The 14,044-nt window shown below is 34.7% G+C and overlaps 2 protein-coding genes across 3 annotated transcripts; one reads left to right on the top strand and one right to left on the bottom strand.

Annotated features, from left to right (window-relative positions):
- Positions 1 to 2,948: 2,948 nt before the first annotated feature.
- Positions 2,949 to 6,450, bottom strand: LOC132305356 (uncharacterized). The gene is made up of 7 exons (XM_059803010.1): positions 6,315 to 6,450; positions 4,676 to 5,157; positions 4,480 to 4,531; positions 4,127 to 4,349; positions 3,954 to 4,032; positions 3,693 to 3,861; positions 2,949 to 3,058 (listed from the first exon to the last, which is right to left on the bottom strand). Exons 1-7 carry the CDS (start codon positions 6,448 to 6,450, stop codon positions 2,949 to 2,951), a joined length of 1,251 nt encoding a protein of 416 aa, XP_059658993.1.
- Positions 6,451 to 9,364: 2,914 nt separating this feature from the next.
- On the top strand, positions 9,365 to 12,187 carry LOC132303942 (cycloeucalenol cycloisomerase-like). 2 transcript variants are annotated; one of them, XM_059801401.1, is made up of 4 exons: positions 9,365 to 9,458; positions 9,574 to 9,716; positions 10,425 to 10,466; positions 11,837 to 12,187. In XM_059801401.1, the coding sequence occupies exons 1-4, from the start codon at positions 9,452 to 9,454 to the stop codon at positions 11,906 to 11,908; spliced, it is 264 nt and encodes an 87-aa protein (XP_059657384.1). In that variant the 5' UTR covers positions 9,365 to 9,451; the 3' UTR covers positions 11,909 to 12,187. The 2 variants fall into 2 exon arrangements, with proteins under 2 accessions (XP_059657384.1, XP_059657383.1); XM_059801400.1 differs by having other exon boundaries at positions 9,574 to 9,812.
- Positions 12,188 to 14,044: the final 1,857 nt, after the last annotated feature.

Here is a 14,044-nt window from a genome sequence, read left to right as displayed (position 1 = left end):
TATTTTATTAAAATTTTAAAAACTCCCACACTAAAGTAATCGTCTCTCTTTCGTCAAGTAATTAGGTTCTTATGATTATTGTTTTATTTTTTGAAAATTCCGAGACCGTATAATAATTTCTCTGTTGCACAGTTTTGGTTATGTATAAGTACCATGAACATTAATTACGAACATCTTGGTAAAAGGAAAAAAAGAAAAAACATCTTAGATTGAGCTTTATTATTTTGGACAAAGAAAAACGATTCCCACACGTATGGATCACAATCAGCTCATGGTTTCTGTTATACTTCCATTGGTGGGAATACCATGGTTCTTGTACAAATATAGCATCAATAATTTACTTCTGGCATTCTCATTTAATACTAATAGCCTGAATTCAGTTGAGAGAATATGACATAAAAGTTGTTTGCAATCAAAAATACAAAAAAATAAAAAATAAAAAGTACAATAATTACATCATCAGTTAACAGTTCTCCAAGAAAGAATTAATGTTCTTAAAGAAATTGTAAGTGACAAATATTTTATTAAAATTTTGGAATTATTAATAAATTTTTTGCTAATATTGATACTAACCAGATTTCACTTGCGTGCAATAGTTATGGCTCTTGAAGCGATATCAAGCTTGTATAGACTACTACCAATAGTCGGGATTCATGGAAATAATGATTGCAAAAAATATAAGTCCTTTTGGCTGCATAAATCTGATATATATATATTTTTTTATCACTTTTCAACCTTTTTTATGTCTAGTCCATTGGGATAAGTTGGGTATGAGGTTGGGATCCACCACTTCTTCTTCTTCTTCTTCTTCTTCTTCTTCTTCTTTCTTTTTTTTTTTTCTTCTTTTGAGAGAGAGAGAGAGAGAGAGAGAGAGCGATAAAGCAAATATATTGATTAATAATAAGATGTACAGTTGGGCCCAAGAACGGCCCATTGAGGGAAGTAGCAGTACATAAAACCCCAACCTAAGACTGAGCATTGGAGGCCAACACCGAGCTAGAATGGCTCAACAATTTGTGAGAGATAGCCGTTGCTAACAACTGTAGCGGTTAGGAATGGATGTCCCAACAAAACCATCAACAGCAAATTCCGGTGACAACGCTGGTTCCAGCCAAACTGAGGCTTGACCTAAGTGGCGGCGGACGAACTGCAGCTGGAGAGTAAACCCATTCCATAGCTAATTGTGAGAAGCTTTCATTATTGTGAGATCTTAGGGCATCCGCAATTGAATTACATATGAGCTTCAACACAGATGATTGCGAAGAAGGAGAGGTTCTGAAAACCCTATTGTTCCTTTCTTGAATGCTATGATGAAGTATGTCAAGTTGAAGATGCTAGCAAGTGGGAGCTTGCAATGGAAGATGAGATGAAGTCCCTTATCTCTAACAAAACATGGGAACTAGCCAAGTTGCCCATGGGGAAGAAAGTTCTTCACAACAAATGGGTGTACAGGGTGAAAGAGGAACATAATGTCTCCAAGAGATACAAGGAGAGAATGGTGGTCAAAGGCTTTCAACAAAAGCAAGGCATTGACTATACAGACATTGTTGCAGCAGAGGGGTTGCACATTAAGCAGTTAGATGTCAAAATTGCTTTCCTCCATGGTGACCTAGAAGAGGAGATTTACATGCAACAACCGGAGGGTTTCTCAGTAAAAGGGAAAGAAAAACTAATGTGCAAATTGAAGAAAAACTTGTATGGTTTAAAGCAAGCCCCGAGGCAGTGGTACAAAAAGTTTGATGGTTTTATGAAGCGACATGGCTACAGCAAGTGCAATACTGACCATTGTTACTACTTCAATAGTTTGAAGTCAAGTTTCATTATCCTTCTACTTTATGTTGATGACATGTTAGTGGCAGGTTCTGATTTTGAAGAAATTAGCAAATTGAAGAAGCAGTTGTCTAGTGAATTCGAGATGAAGGATCTTGGTGCAACGAAGCAGATTCTTGGGATGAGAATTAGCAGAGACAAACAGAAATGTATTTTGCAGTTATCTCAGGGTGAGTACATTGAACGGGTTCTGAAGAGGTTCAAAATGAATAATGTTAAGGCGGCGAGTACTCCCTTAGCTAATCACTTCCAATTATCTTAAGATCAGTGTCCGAAGATAGAGGATGAGAAAAACTTCATGGCTAAAATTCCATATGCCTCAGCCATTAGAAGTTTGATGTATGCCATGGTGTGCACAAGACCGGACATTACATATGCAGTGGAAGCAGTAAGCAGGTTCATGAAGGATCCGGGCAAGCTACACTGGGAAGCAGTAAAGTGGATATTGAGATATCTACAGGGTACCACAGACAAATGCTTTTGTTTCAGAAGGGGCGAAGTGAAGCTACATGGTTATGTAGATTCAGACTTTGCTGGTGAGGTGAACCACAGAAGAAGTACTACCGAGTATGTGTTCATGATGGGTACAACTGCAGTTAGTTAGGTTTTGTAAATACAGAGGATAATAGATAAATCTAATGGTCACTGTAAAAGGTGCGGAAGAATTTTCTTACTCCATAGGGAGTAAGAGATCACTACTCATATATATATAATCTTCATTCTTCTTTGCTTACCTACCTTGTTCTTTTTTTTCTCTTTTTTAGTTGTTTTTAACTATATATATATATATATATATATATATATATATATATATATGCTCATCGTGTGTTTTTTGTTCTTCCATTGCTCTTTCCTTCCTCTTTTTTTTCTTTTTTTCTTTTTTTTTTTTCAAAAGAGAAAAAGAAGAACGAAAAAGAAACGCAATGTGACTTGTAGGCTTGTAGCTTTTCATATGGATGCCTTTTCTAAAAGGACTGAATTGGACAACTACATCCTTCCCCAGTCTACACATTGTTTCAGTGCCCTCACCAAAAAGATTTTATACACCTCACTCCCCTTCATCTCTCAAATACAATTTTCTAGGTCCACCCCTGAACATCTCTATATTTGGCAGCACCTCAACCCCATCGTTGCTGCTCCACTGATGCCACAGCCTCTAGAAGCAGTCCACCAATACCGGCTTTGCAGCCAACTCTTCTCCTGCATTTTCCTTCATAGTTATTTATTTCTACATAACAATTTCCAAAAGAGAAAAATGAACTCACTCTTTTCCTTGCTTCACAAGCATTTTTAAAAAAAGAAAAAAGAAAAGTAATAACGAAATGAAGCCTAACTGTGAAAAGATTTAACACATGAAATGCGAAGCTAAAAGAAGCACGGTAAAAGCATGAAACAACAAAACAAAACAAAATGACAGCAGAAATGTTGGGGTTCCCCATAGGATGATGATATGTTTCCATGGCCAAAATGATTGGTTGAAATCCTGTCAATCAACCAATTATTACTGTATGGTTAAGAGCATCCTAGACACTAATAAAAACATATCCTAGTTAAAGAAAAAACAAACACTTTCAGTTAAAACACAGGTATCTTACAGATATTGACTGAAACCAATAGATTAGAGGAAAGCCAAAAAAGTCCAAAGACATAATTTATAGTAAGACCTCTATAGCTATAAATGGAACACCAAGCTATATGAATCAATAAAAGAATTATCAGAAGAATTTAGAAAATTCTATAATGAAAAGTACCAAAATTTTAAGACATTTGCATGTATGCTGCTTCATTTGAACAAATATACCCTACATTGCTTCAAATAATTATTCTCAAAGTCCTTAATGAATCAGGGAACCAGAACATACTCTTCATCCCTATGGTTGTTGCTTCTAGTGTCTCTGCAAGAGTTTGAGCCACTTCTGCTTTTATTTTTGAGATAAGATTATCATTCTCAGAAATGGAAAGAGGAGCACCCTTTTTAAGGAGAATAGCTCTAGCCACCTCATCCTGCAGTCTCTTCTTCATGTTCTTTTCCTACATAAAGCACCATACCCATAATGTCACCAATATCAAGTTTAATATCAACCATATTCTCCCAAAGATGGTCGTCAGGATAATTTAATTACCGTCTGTTTCTCAGCAAGTGCTTTTTTCTTCTCTTCTTCAACAAATTCCGAGTTTTTTTCATCAATCCAGCTCTTAACTCTCTTAAAGAAAAAATCATGAAATTATTTATGTATTTTCTTCAATTGAAAGAGAAAAATACAAACAAATTTCATAGTAGCAAATTATCACTTACGTTGTGCCAAGAGCTTCATCGCATAGAAAATTAAGGAGTCTGAGCCTTCTTGAGGAGTTCAACTCTTCATATCCATTGGCGTCCACATTCCAACTATCCAACAGGAGTTCTTTAGATGGACACTGGGATTCGGAGATAAATTTACTAAGATGTTGCAACCATGAATTTCCAACTCCAGTTTTTGAGGGACATCTGCAAAAAGTTGTGTTTAGGATAGAAAAGCCTATAGAATTTGCCAAGTAATGTAAGTAAACGTACATACACTTTCCCTGAATCCTTTTGTATCATAGAGAGCAATTTGATATGAAACCTAACAATTGATTAATCCTCTCTTCGACGTGAACTTCTCCCACCAGCTAAATCTCGAAGTAAGCTTTCAGGCTGACCTTTGTTTAGATGAAGAGCCTAAAGAGTAACAAACAGAATCCAGAAAAATTGGAAGTTGCTTGCATTAAGACTTGGACAGACATCCACAGATGAAACTCAATACAAAAGAAAACATCGAAGTTCAATAGATGCAAAGGTCAGTGTCTAATTATTGCACTTAACCTGTCCAAAAGCTTCACAAAATTCTAGGAATTGCAAGGCATCCCCGATATCCTCAGCAGGCATGTCAATGTTAGCAACATTTGTTAATTCAATGCCAAGAGGCAATGAGATTTGATTTGAGGAACCTTTGCTCTGCTTTTCCACAATATTCTTCTTGCTGTCGCGCTTACGCTTGCCTGCAGCATTATTTGCTATTTCTGTTTCATTGTGTTCTACCTTGATTGGTCCTGTCTGATTTTTCTTCGAAGCCTTCACGTCAGAATTCATTTTAACTAACTGACCAACATCATCTCTTCTGTGTGCCTTTGCCTTATGTGTAGATGCACCATCATTCCTATTGATCTCTAATGAATTGTCAGTCTCATCAGCCTTTCTTGTTTTTTTCAACTTGTTGCTCCTAGTTTCCCTCTCATTGCCATTCGTTTCGAGAGGCCGGGGTTGCGATTTTGGATCACTTTTCCCATCCAACTCCAAGCCATTTCCTGCTTTATGTCTTCTTTAATTTTGAAGCTACAACAAGCTGCTAAGAAGAGATTAAAGGTTTATAAGCAAAAAGAAACACAATGTATTGCTCAAACATTCCCAGAAACACCGTGGTTACGAGTACCGCAGTTGGCAGGGTCTTTGTGGATCTTTGTTGGTTGTGTGGGTTCGAACCTTGGTATCAGCAAACCAAACCTTTCCCTTCTCTCTATAAGAGGTATTCTAAAATACCTCTCTTTTTAATTATCGAAAAAAAAAAAAAAACATTCCCAGAAACTTTTGAGGTTAAATACACATAGTGCATAAAAATGAATGAAAAAACATAAACCAACCTTGTTTGAAGCTGGTGGAGTTTTGCATAAATAATTTCTGTATGTATAATTTTATAATAGTAAATTATAATTGATAGGCTTTTTTGGACGAGTTATGAGGTAATAGAAATCCTAAAGCTAGCATTAGTATGAAACCCCACCTAGAAAGCACGGACAAACCGAAAAAGTCAAAGTGAGACACAGCTTGACACCTGTTGGACATTCCAAAACCACAGTGGACTGATTTTTTTTTTTTTAATTATTGTTTTTAAAAAATGGATACACCGTAGACGGGAAGCAAACTTGCATGTCAAATTAAAAAGCATATTTTAGATTTTTTAAAAAAGCATGTCGAAGACACGTGACATCCCAAACAAACGTGACTGGTTTTTTTTTTTTTTTTTAAATGGATACACCGTACCCACAAAGCGAACATGCATGTCGAATTAAAAAGATAAGTAGAGAAGCTTGGATGATCACGAGTGAGATACCAGACCGTTAACCACATTGGTCTCTTTGTTTGAGAGAGACGCGAAGTGAGCCAAAAGCTTCTGCTTGGGTTTACATAGAGCGAGAGAGAGAGAGAGAGAGAGCTTTTGCCTGTTTTTGTGAAATTTCTACTACCTATTAACTACTCAAATGAGAGTAATTAGCGTTTAATTTGATGCAAAATTACACTGAAATTGCGCGTTGTTTGATCTATTTATACTAAACCCTTCCCTTTTTGGGATCGCTTGTCAAAATTACAATTGTTTTATGAGTTTTCAATTTAAATTAAAATTTTTTCACGAATTGCTTTAAATATTTTTTTTCCAATCCCCATCCGCAAATCTCAACCAACAAACCACCACAGTACGTCATCAACAGGTCTCCAATCGACTTCGAGTGTTGAACGGCTTTACAGAGACGGCAGAGATGGATTCGATAACTGACGTCGATTTCGTCGACCGCAAAAACTACTTTGTTATAGACTTGTTTCATTAACGCGTTGAGCAATCATCGTCGGATCTGAATTTGGATCCGGATTTTGGGGTTATTGAAGGGAATGAGGAAATGGGTTCGAATGATTTGGAGCTAGATCTTGGTTTGGGGTTAGGGTTTGGTATGGATAGGAATGGTTTGCTAAATGCTGATGGTAATTGTGGGTTTATGGTTGCCGATTGCGGTGATGATTTCTTTATGTCGAGGAGAGGCTCTGCGTCTGAATCCGGCGAGTCATCGGCCCTATGCGGTGGCGCTGATCAATTCGTGGGTGATCTGAGGGTTGTTGGGATCGGGTCGGATTCGGAAGAGGATAAAAGTGAAGTTCTTGGGATTGATTTGAACGCAGAGGATGATTTTGGGTTGGATAATACAAGCCTTCGGCTTTGTTGGGATTCGTTTGGATTGGAGGATCACAGGATGTGAATGTTGAGTGGATGGTAGGGTTGATGAAAGAGAAGTTTTGAGGGGTATTTTTGTCATGAAAAGTTAAAATACATTTTTTAAAGTCAAGAATAGTCATTTTATACCTAAAAAGTACTGTCATTTAGGATGTAAGGCTATGTTTGGTACGGTGAATTTCAAGAGAGAGGATAACATTAGTTATGAGGGAAAGGGAATGGAAGGATAATTTTAACCCTTAGTTGATTAGTGAAGGAAAGGAAAATATTTTAGTATACACTTTTATATTTTAAAAGATAAATTTAAAATTTTAATTATGTAATATATAAAAATATTAATATTCTTAGCCCCCCTCGGCGCCCAACTGCAAACCTACAAAATCTATAAAAATCAAATCGGCATATCATTCCAGATTATTCTAAAAATCAAAACCAATATCTTTCAGTTTATCTATCTGTCTACAAGAATCAAAATTTCAAAACCCATATCGGCATATCATTTCAGATTGTTCAAAAAATCAAAACCCATATCTTTCAGTTTCCATCGCCGTTCGCCGTTCTGGTTTGGGTTCGCCGTTCGTAAGCTTCAGCTATTGTCTTCTTCAACCTTACAACCCCCCCCCCCCCCCCCCCCTCTCTCTCTCTCTCTCTCTCTCCAACTACTAACTTTTTTTTTTTTTTTAATTCAACAAATCAATTTGGACAAGTTGGTAGTTACAAAATTTTGTTGCTCTTTCCTTCCGTTTCCTCCCAATTTTGGGAGGATAACAAAAATTACTGTGGAACCAAATTGAATCCCTCCGTTCCCTGTGTTTCTTTCTTTTCTTTCTCATATTTCACCCTAACACAAAATCCCATCACCCTCCGTTTCCTTTCTTTTCTTTTCCTTCCATTACTTTCCTACCAAACTGGCCCTAAGTAAAATACGAAATCACTCTTTTAAATATGAGTGAAAATTAAAACCAAAATCTCCATTTAAGTGAGAAATGACTTAACCTCATGAAGTCTAAGTGTAATTTACCCTAATTTTTATTTTTATTTTTTTTCGTTCCTCCTCTCTTGCATTATATTATAACTAATCTTCCTCTTTTGACTCACTAGCTTAGATGCAAGTATCCAAACCATCTTTGTTTACTCTCTCTAATTTTCTCACCAATGAGTGCTACCTAGAAAGCACGGATATGGATATTAAATACGGATACGACACGATATGGATATTAAATACGGATACGACACGATATGGACACACAGATACGGCATAAATACCTCAAAAATTAATAGTAATATAATATATTATTATATATTTAAATAATATATATATTTTTTAATTGTAGAATCATAAATAAATCAATAATTTGGAGGTAAATTTTTTATTATTTTTGTTTTCTTAAATTTTAGATTATTTTTTAATTAATCCATAATATATTTTAAATTGTATTTAGTTCTATATTTTTGGCCATGTCATATCATCAGGTATCCGGACACTATCAGAAAGTGTCTAAGTTTCTGATACCAGCACGACACCTTGAGAGAAGTATCTGCTTCCTAGAGTCCTAGAGTGTTGCACCTAATTTTTTTTTCTCACTTTTATAATCAATAATATCCTCAAAAAATAAAAAGACAATAAAAAGAGAAATTACAAACTAGATATATACTTTCTCTAATACATTTATGCAAATTATAGTTTTAGATTAGTTGAAAATCAATCTTTTTTTTCTTCTAAATCACAGATTGTAGAAAAGAAAATAAAAACTCAATCACAAGAACATCAGAGGAAATTGTACCACTTAACTCCTAAAGATGTCAGTAAATTATACTTTTATGCATTTTTTCCTTATTTGTTCCACTTCTAAACTAACTCACGCTTGTCCAAAAAAATGTTCACACTCTCAACCCCTCCTATTGAATAGAAAGACAAGGTCCATTAGGACCATTACAAAAGCTGCCAATGATTTGATCTTTTAATACGTGTACTCTTGCATTCTTTTTCATGCTAAAAAGAAGTGTTATATATAAGCCATGGTTTGCAGTTCAACATCGATTGTAATCGTGGTGTAATGAATTCAGACGAATATCAATTTAAATTACTTGATTTATGGTGGTGTGTAATAATATCAGACTATTTAAAAAAGATTACGAACCGGACCGTACAACTCATATCCACCAATACGACGAAACATGATATGTGTGTATGTTTTACGCACACCTTCCCATCATGCTATGACATCATTTGATAAAATAGATATATGTATGATATAGATCAATATATATATATATATATATATATATATATATATATATATTTTGAAAAAAAGAAGAAAACTTTTATAATGAAAATAAACATTCATATTTCTTCTTATACTCAATTTAGATTTTTCAAAACAAATTTCAATGTATTTACAATGCCCTAAAAGGTAACTCATAAAAAGGTCACGTGCTAAAAGGTAAAATTTGTTATTCCATATATACCAGAGGGTATTTTTGACTTTAAAAATAAAAGTCATAAGGTCAACGCATTTGAGCCTTCTCTACTCACAGTTCAGTTCGGTTGTGTCTGAGGTCCATCGGAGAGAAAAGCGTTAGATCTCCCAATTAACGAAATGGGAGGTAAGTTCATTTTCCTCCAAATTAGGGTTTTCTTAGGGTTTTGTACTTTGACACTCTCCAGAGTTTCAGCAATTTCTTGACAAAATTACACTGATGTATATGTATATATTCACAGGTAGCGAAGTAGCTTCTTGTAGTTCGAGTTTGTGGTTTGCTCCCAATCCAAGCAAGAGATGGGGCGAGTTATTTTTTCTTATCTACACACCATTTTGGCTCACTCTTTGCCTTGGAATTGTCGTTCCATACAAGCTCTACGAGGTTTGTTACATACAATCTGCATATGTGTGTTATTCATTGGAATTGTCGTTCCATACAAGCTCTTGAGGCTTCATCACAGCATCATAATAATAAGAAGTGAGTTCATGCTGTTGGATTAGGCGGCATCCATTGCGGATTATTAATTCGTCTTCTATGTTATTGATGTAATTGCATTGCATGAGATAGAAAAGATTCATATATCCAGCATATTTGCTTCCAAATGTGGTCCTAAAATCGATTTTATCAAATAGATGACTAGTATCAAGTGCTGGTGTTTTATAAAAATTAATTTCCTAGATTTCTTTTCCCGAACACCAAACAAGCCTAAATTAACTACTATTGAATCTTGTACCTTAGGAATATGCAATTGCCTAGTGATGAAGGATTCTACAGTTTTTAAGAGTGATCATCTTTTAAACTAGCATTTGAAATTTTACAAGTCATTATTCATTCTATAGTTGGTTGGACTTCTGAATTTCAGGAGTTTTTCCTCCTCCAACCACTAATTTAGGCGTGTTAAAGAAAGGAATAAAAAGGTGTATACTCATTTATTGCTGAGGGTATAACTTTCTTGGTAGCTTAAATTATATCTTGATTTAGTAGTTTAATTTGCAATTAGACAGCCTAAGAATATGGATAACTTTGGCAGCCTACCCTGTTAAATAGTTTATGTACTCATGCTTTTAAATTTTTGGTGTATATTCACAGGATGATAGCAGCATCTGTTGGAAGGATCGGTACTGGGTTAAGGCAAGTATTCTTGTAGAGCAAATTATTGATTGCTTGACTGCAAGCTTGTAGGGCTAATCCAACCATGGAAATGTGAATAATATTTCATTATTTAGATCCATGAGATATTATGAATTTAAATATGTGAAAAGTAAGTATAGTTAAAGAAAACAGTGAAATCAAACATCCTTATTTAAAAAGAAAGAGGAATTCCTGATTATGTGACCCAAATTGGGTTATTGAATTGTATTTTTTTGATAAGTTTTCCTAAAATTTTGATAACGGCTTAGGGTTCTCCTTTTAATAGAGCCCAAACCTTTAACAAACTGTTTGGAAGTGGTGGAACTTTAGAAATAATATCTCCTGGTTCTTGGTTAGGCTTTTGCCTTGTACAGACCAATAAAATTTCTCAAAGTGATGAGTCAGTGAGGGTTTATCTTCTGCAGTCCACTTTGTTTGTTATAGAGTTGTTATGAAATCAGAACATACCTTTTTAGGAAAGGGAGATGTCCCCAGTGAATGCCAAGAAAATAATGAGATGTCATGCCAACACTTAAAACAAGAAAATAATGAGATGTCATGCCAACACTTAAGCAATGTGCTACTATAATTTTGGTAGAATTCATGGATCTTTTATTCCCAATAAAGATCGGCCCTTGAGGTTCTCATCTAGGGGTGCATAAAAGAATCGGAACCGTGGAACCAGAACCGTGAGAATCAGAACCGTTTTTCACGGTTCTCACAGTTCCGGTTCCGGTTCCTAAATTCGGAACCGTTGACATACGGTTTCGGTTCCAACCCGTGAAAACCGGTAAGAACCGGAACTGTATAATATATGTATTATATATTTATATATATAATATATGTATAATATATTTAATTTTGTTATATAACTAATAAACTAAAGTCAAAAGTAACTAAGAGTGGAGACTAAAGTGACTAATACAGGTGAGGCAAAGGCAGCCACGTGGTCTTGAAATGTGAATAATATTTCATTATTTAGATCCGTGAGATATTATGAATGTTAATGTGTGATATACAGAATCCATAAAGATGAGGAAAGAAAGTAGTAATGTTGGCAAGCATGTTCTAGTGAATATGATGTAAAAAAGTAAAATTATTTTTATGAACTGCGCAGACATAGTGGTTTCTAAATGATGTTTGCAAATGAATATTCACACAAGCACTTTCTTACCCTGTTGCTGATTTACCTTCACAAAATCTCTTCTCATTTTTAAAGTAATATACATTAGAATAATAATTTCCACGTCGTTTAATATTTGATGTGACCCACCTCTCCTTTTCTATATTAGTTGTTCTGGTCAATTGTCTTAAGCAAAGTGCTACTATAGTTTTTGGTCGAATTCATGGATCTTTTTTTCCCAATACAGTGGCTCTCATCCTTCTGGTGGTCAAACCAGTCTATTTGGGCTTTTCCTCAGGAAACACTACATCCACTTTGATCATTCATTTGGGCCCGTGGTGATAGGCCAATGTTTGTACAAATTATTTGGTGATTTAGTTGGTTGTTGTTTTACTTCTGAATTATCCATGGATTGCTTGAATCAAGTTCTTTGGGCTATTTGATTGCTAATATGGCCGGTCACTTTTGTTGATATTGGCTGCTCCTACTGCTTTTAAGAGTTATTATTTTTATGCTTTTTCTGGGTTGTAACTATAAAATTGTATTGTGTAGGCCAGTCTCTGGATAGTAATTTTTACTGCTTTTAGGTGTTTTATTATATCCAAATCAAACAAAAGTCAGGGGCATGTTTGGTATGCTATGCGTTTTGTTTTTAGTATTTTTGTATTTCATCGAAATAAAAAGATCTTTTTCATAAAATTGTTTTTTATAATTTTCTAAAAATAATTTTTTGAGAATTGTTTATTTTTACACCGTACCAAAATATTTCGTGAATAGTGGCAAAAAATCAAAATACCAAATAAGTGTTTTTACATGTTAGCAATTGATACTGTATAAAAAAAAAAAAAAAAAAAATTTTTTTTTGAAAAACTCTTAAATTACATTTTAAAACTAACCATTATACTTTTCAAACTTGTAAAACTTTTTCACAAAACATATTTTCATATTTTTGCTTCTAAATTTTTTACAACAAATGGACTTTACCAGCAGCATATTTTCGATTCCTATTCAAAACACTTTACAACAAAACACTGTTTTATTTTAAATTAAAACAAAAATAGAAAAACAAAATGTGCACCATATAGATCCCTATGAACAACATACTATTTTTTTTTTCCTATACGGATCCCTATATGCAACATATTATATTTTTTCTTTCCTATCTAAAAGTACACAAACAAATTGTTACAAAATAGAATACGAGTAACATAAAATTACTAAAAAAACATATGCTGCGAACTTGGTCCTCCAATATCAAAGGAGAATTAAACTGGTGAACGTTGCGCTTCGGTCGATTTGCCGGCAATGATCTGGAAGTATAAATCCACCGTATAAGAAACTCCCTTCATGATCTTTTCCCAGATCACTTGGCAAGTATGAGCTATGAGCCGATGAGACATCAAAATTGCCCAAATGATAACAAAGAGCAACCCAATCCAAAGCGGGAGAAAAACAGTTACAAGTGACACTGCAGAAAGTGTACCCGAAGCAAGAATGACATGGCCCAAGATTTTAGAGTACCCTTTCGCTCTTACCCACTCGTAATATTGCATTTCTTTCATAAATCCCAAGAACGTGCAATAGATGCATATGGATGTGAAAAAAGCCCAAACATTCAACGTGTGTGTATCAAATGGGTTCATTGTTTTACCTTGAGATTGCACAGCAAGCAGCGCAATTAGCGTTGAAATAAGACACTTGAAGATGGCATGGCATGGTGAGGATAATTTGATTCCTTGTTGATCCCTGCACGTGAATTTATCACATTGAAAATTAAATTAGTTCAAAATATAAAAAGAAAAAGAAAAAGAAAAAGAAAAAAAATGAAATGTAAATTAGTTCAAGATATAAAAAGAAAAAGAAAAAAAAAAAAAAAAAAAAGAAATGGGGGAGAGAATATAAACCTTCTGCTGTGAAGCCTACGTGTCACCCACACAACTCTCCTCCGAACTCTCTGAGGAGAGGTCATTTTTCAGATATCAAATGAAGGGAGAGAACTCAGAAAACTTCAACCAGCAGCATATAGATCCAAGGGTTGAAGAGCAGCCTATTTTTTGTAACTTTTTATAGAGGCAAAATGGATCTTCTCATGCCCACCTGGAAACTCAGGATAGGTGGGACGAGAACTTTCCATGCCTGGGTCGCGTCAGAAACTTAGGACAGTGGCAGCCTATTTTTTAATCTCTCGAGATTTTAACGTCAGAAGTTGGACGCGTTTCCAAACGATTTTGTTGGGAGCTAAATATTAAGGCACGCAATTTTTCTTATTCTTTCAATGTGGGACAGCCTATTTTTATCGCTTTAAATCGTGATCAAATATATACCTAAAGTAATTTCGAGTAAGTAAATATACTATGTTCTTGTACTCTCGCAACGTAAACTTACTATCACTATCAGTGACACTTACTCAATTTTAGATCAAATTTTGTTTAATTTCTTTGATAAATTGTTAAGA

The sequence above is a fragment of the Cornus florida genome, unplaced genomic scaffold, assembly GCF_030987335.1.
Source record: "Cornus florida cultivar Cherokee Brave unplaced genomic scaffold, ASM3098733v1 CherokeeBrave_3.0.0_Hap2_Chr04, whole genome shotgun sequence".
NCBI classification, from domain to species: Eukaryota; Viridiplantae; Streptophyta; class Magnoliopsida; order Cornales; family Cornaceae; genus Cornus; species Cornus florida.
The sequence above is the reverse complement of the archived record's forward strand: the minus strand, read 5'-3'. Positions and strand labels throughout refer to the sequence as shown.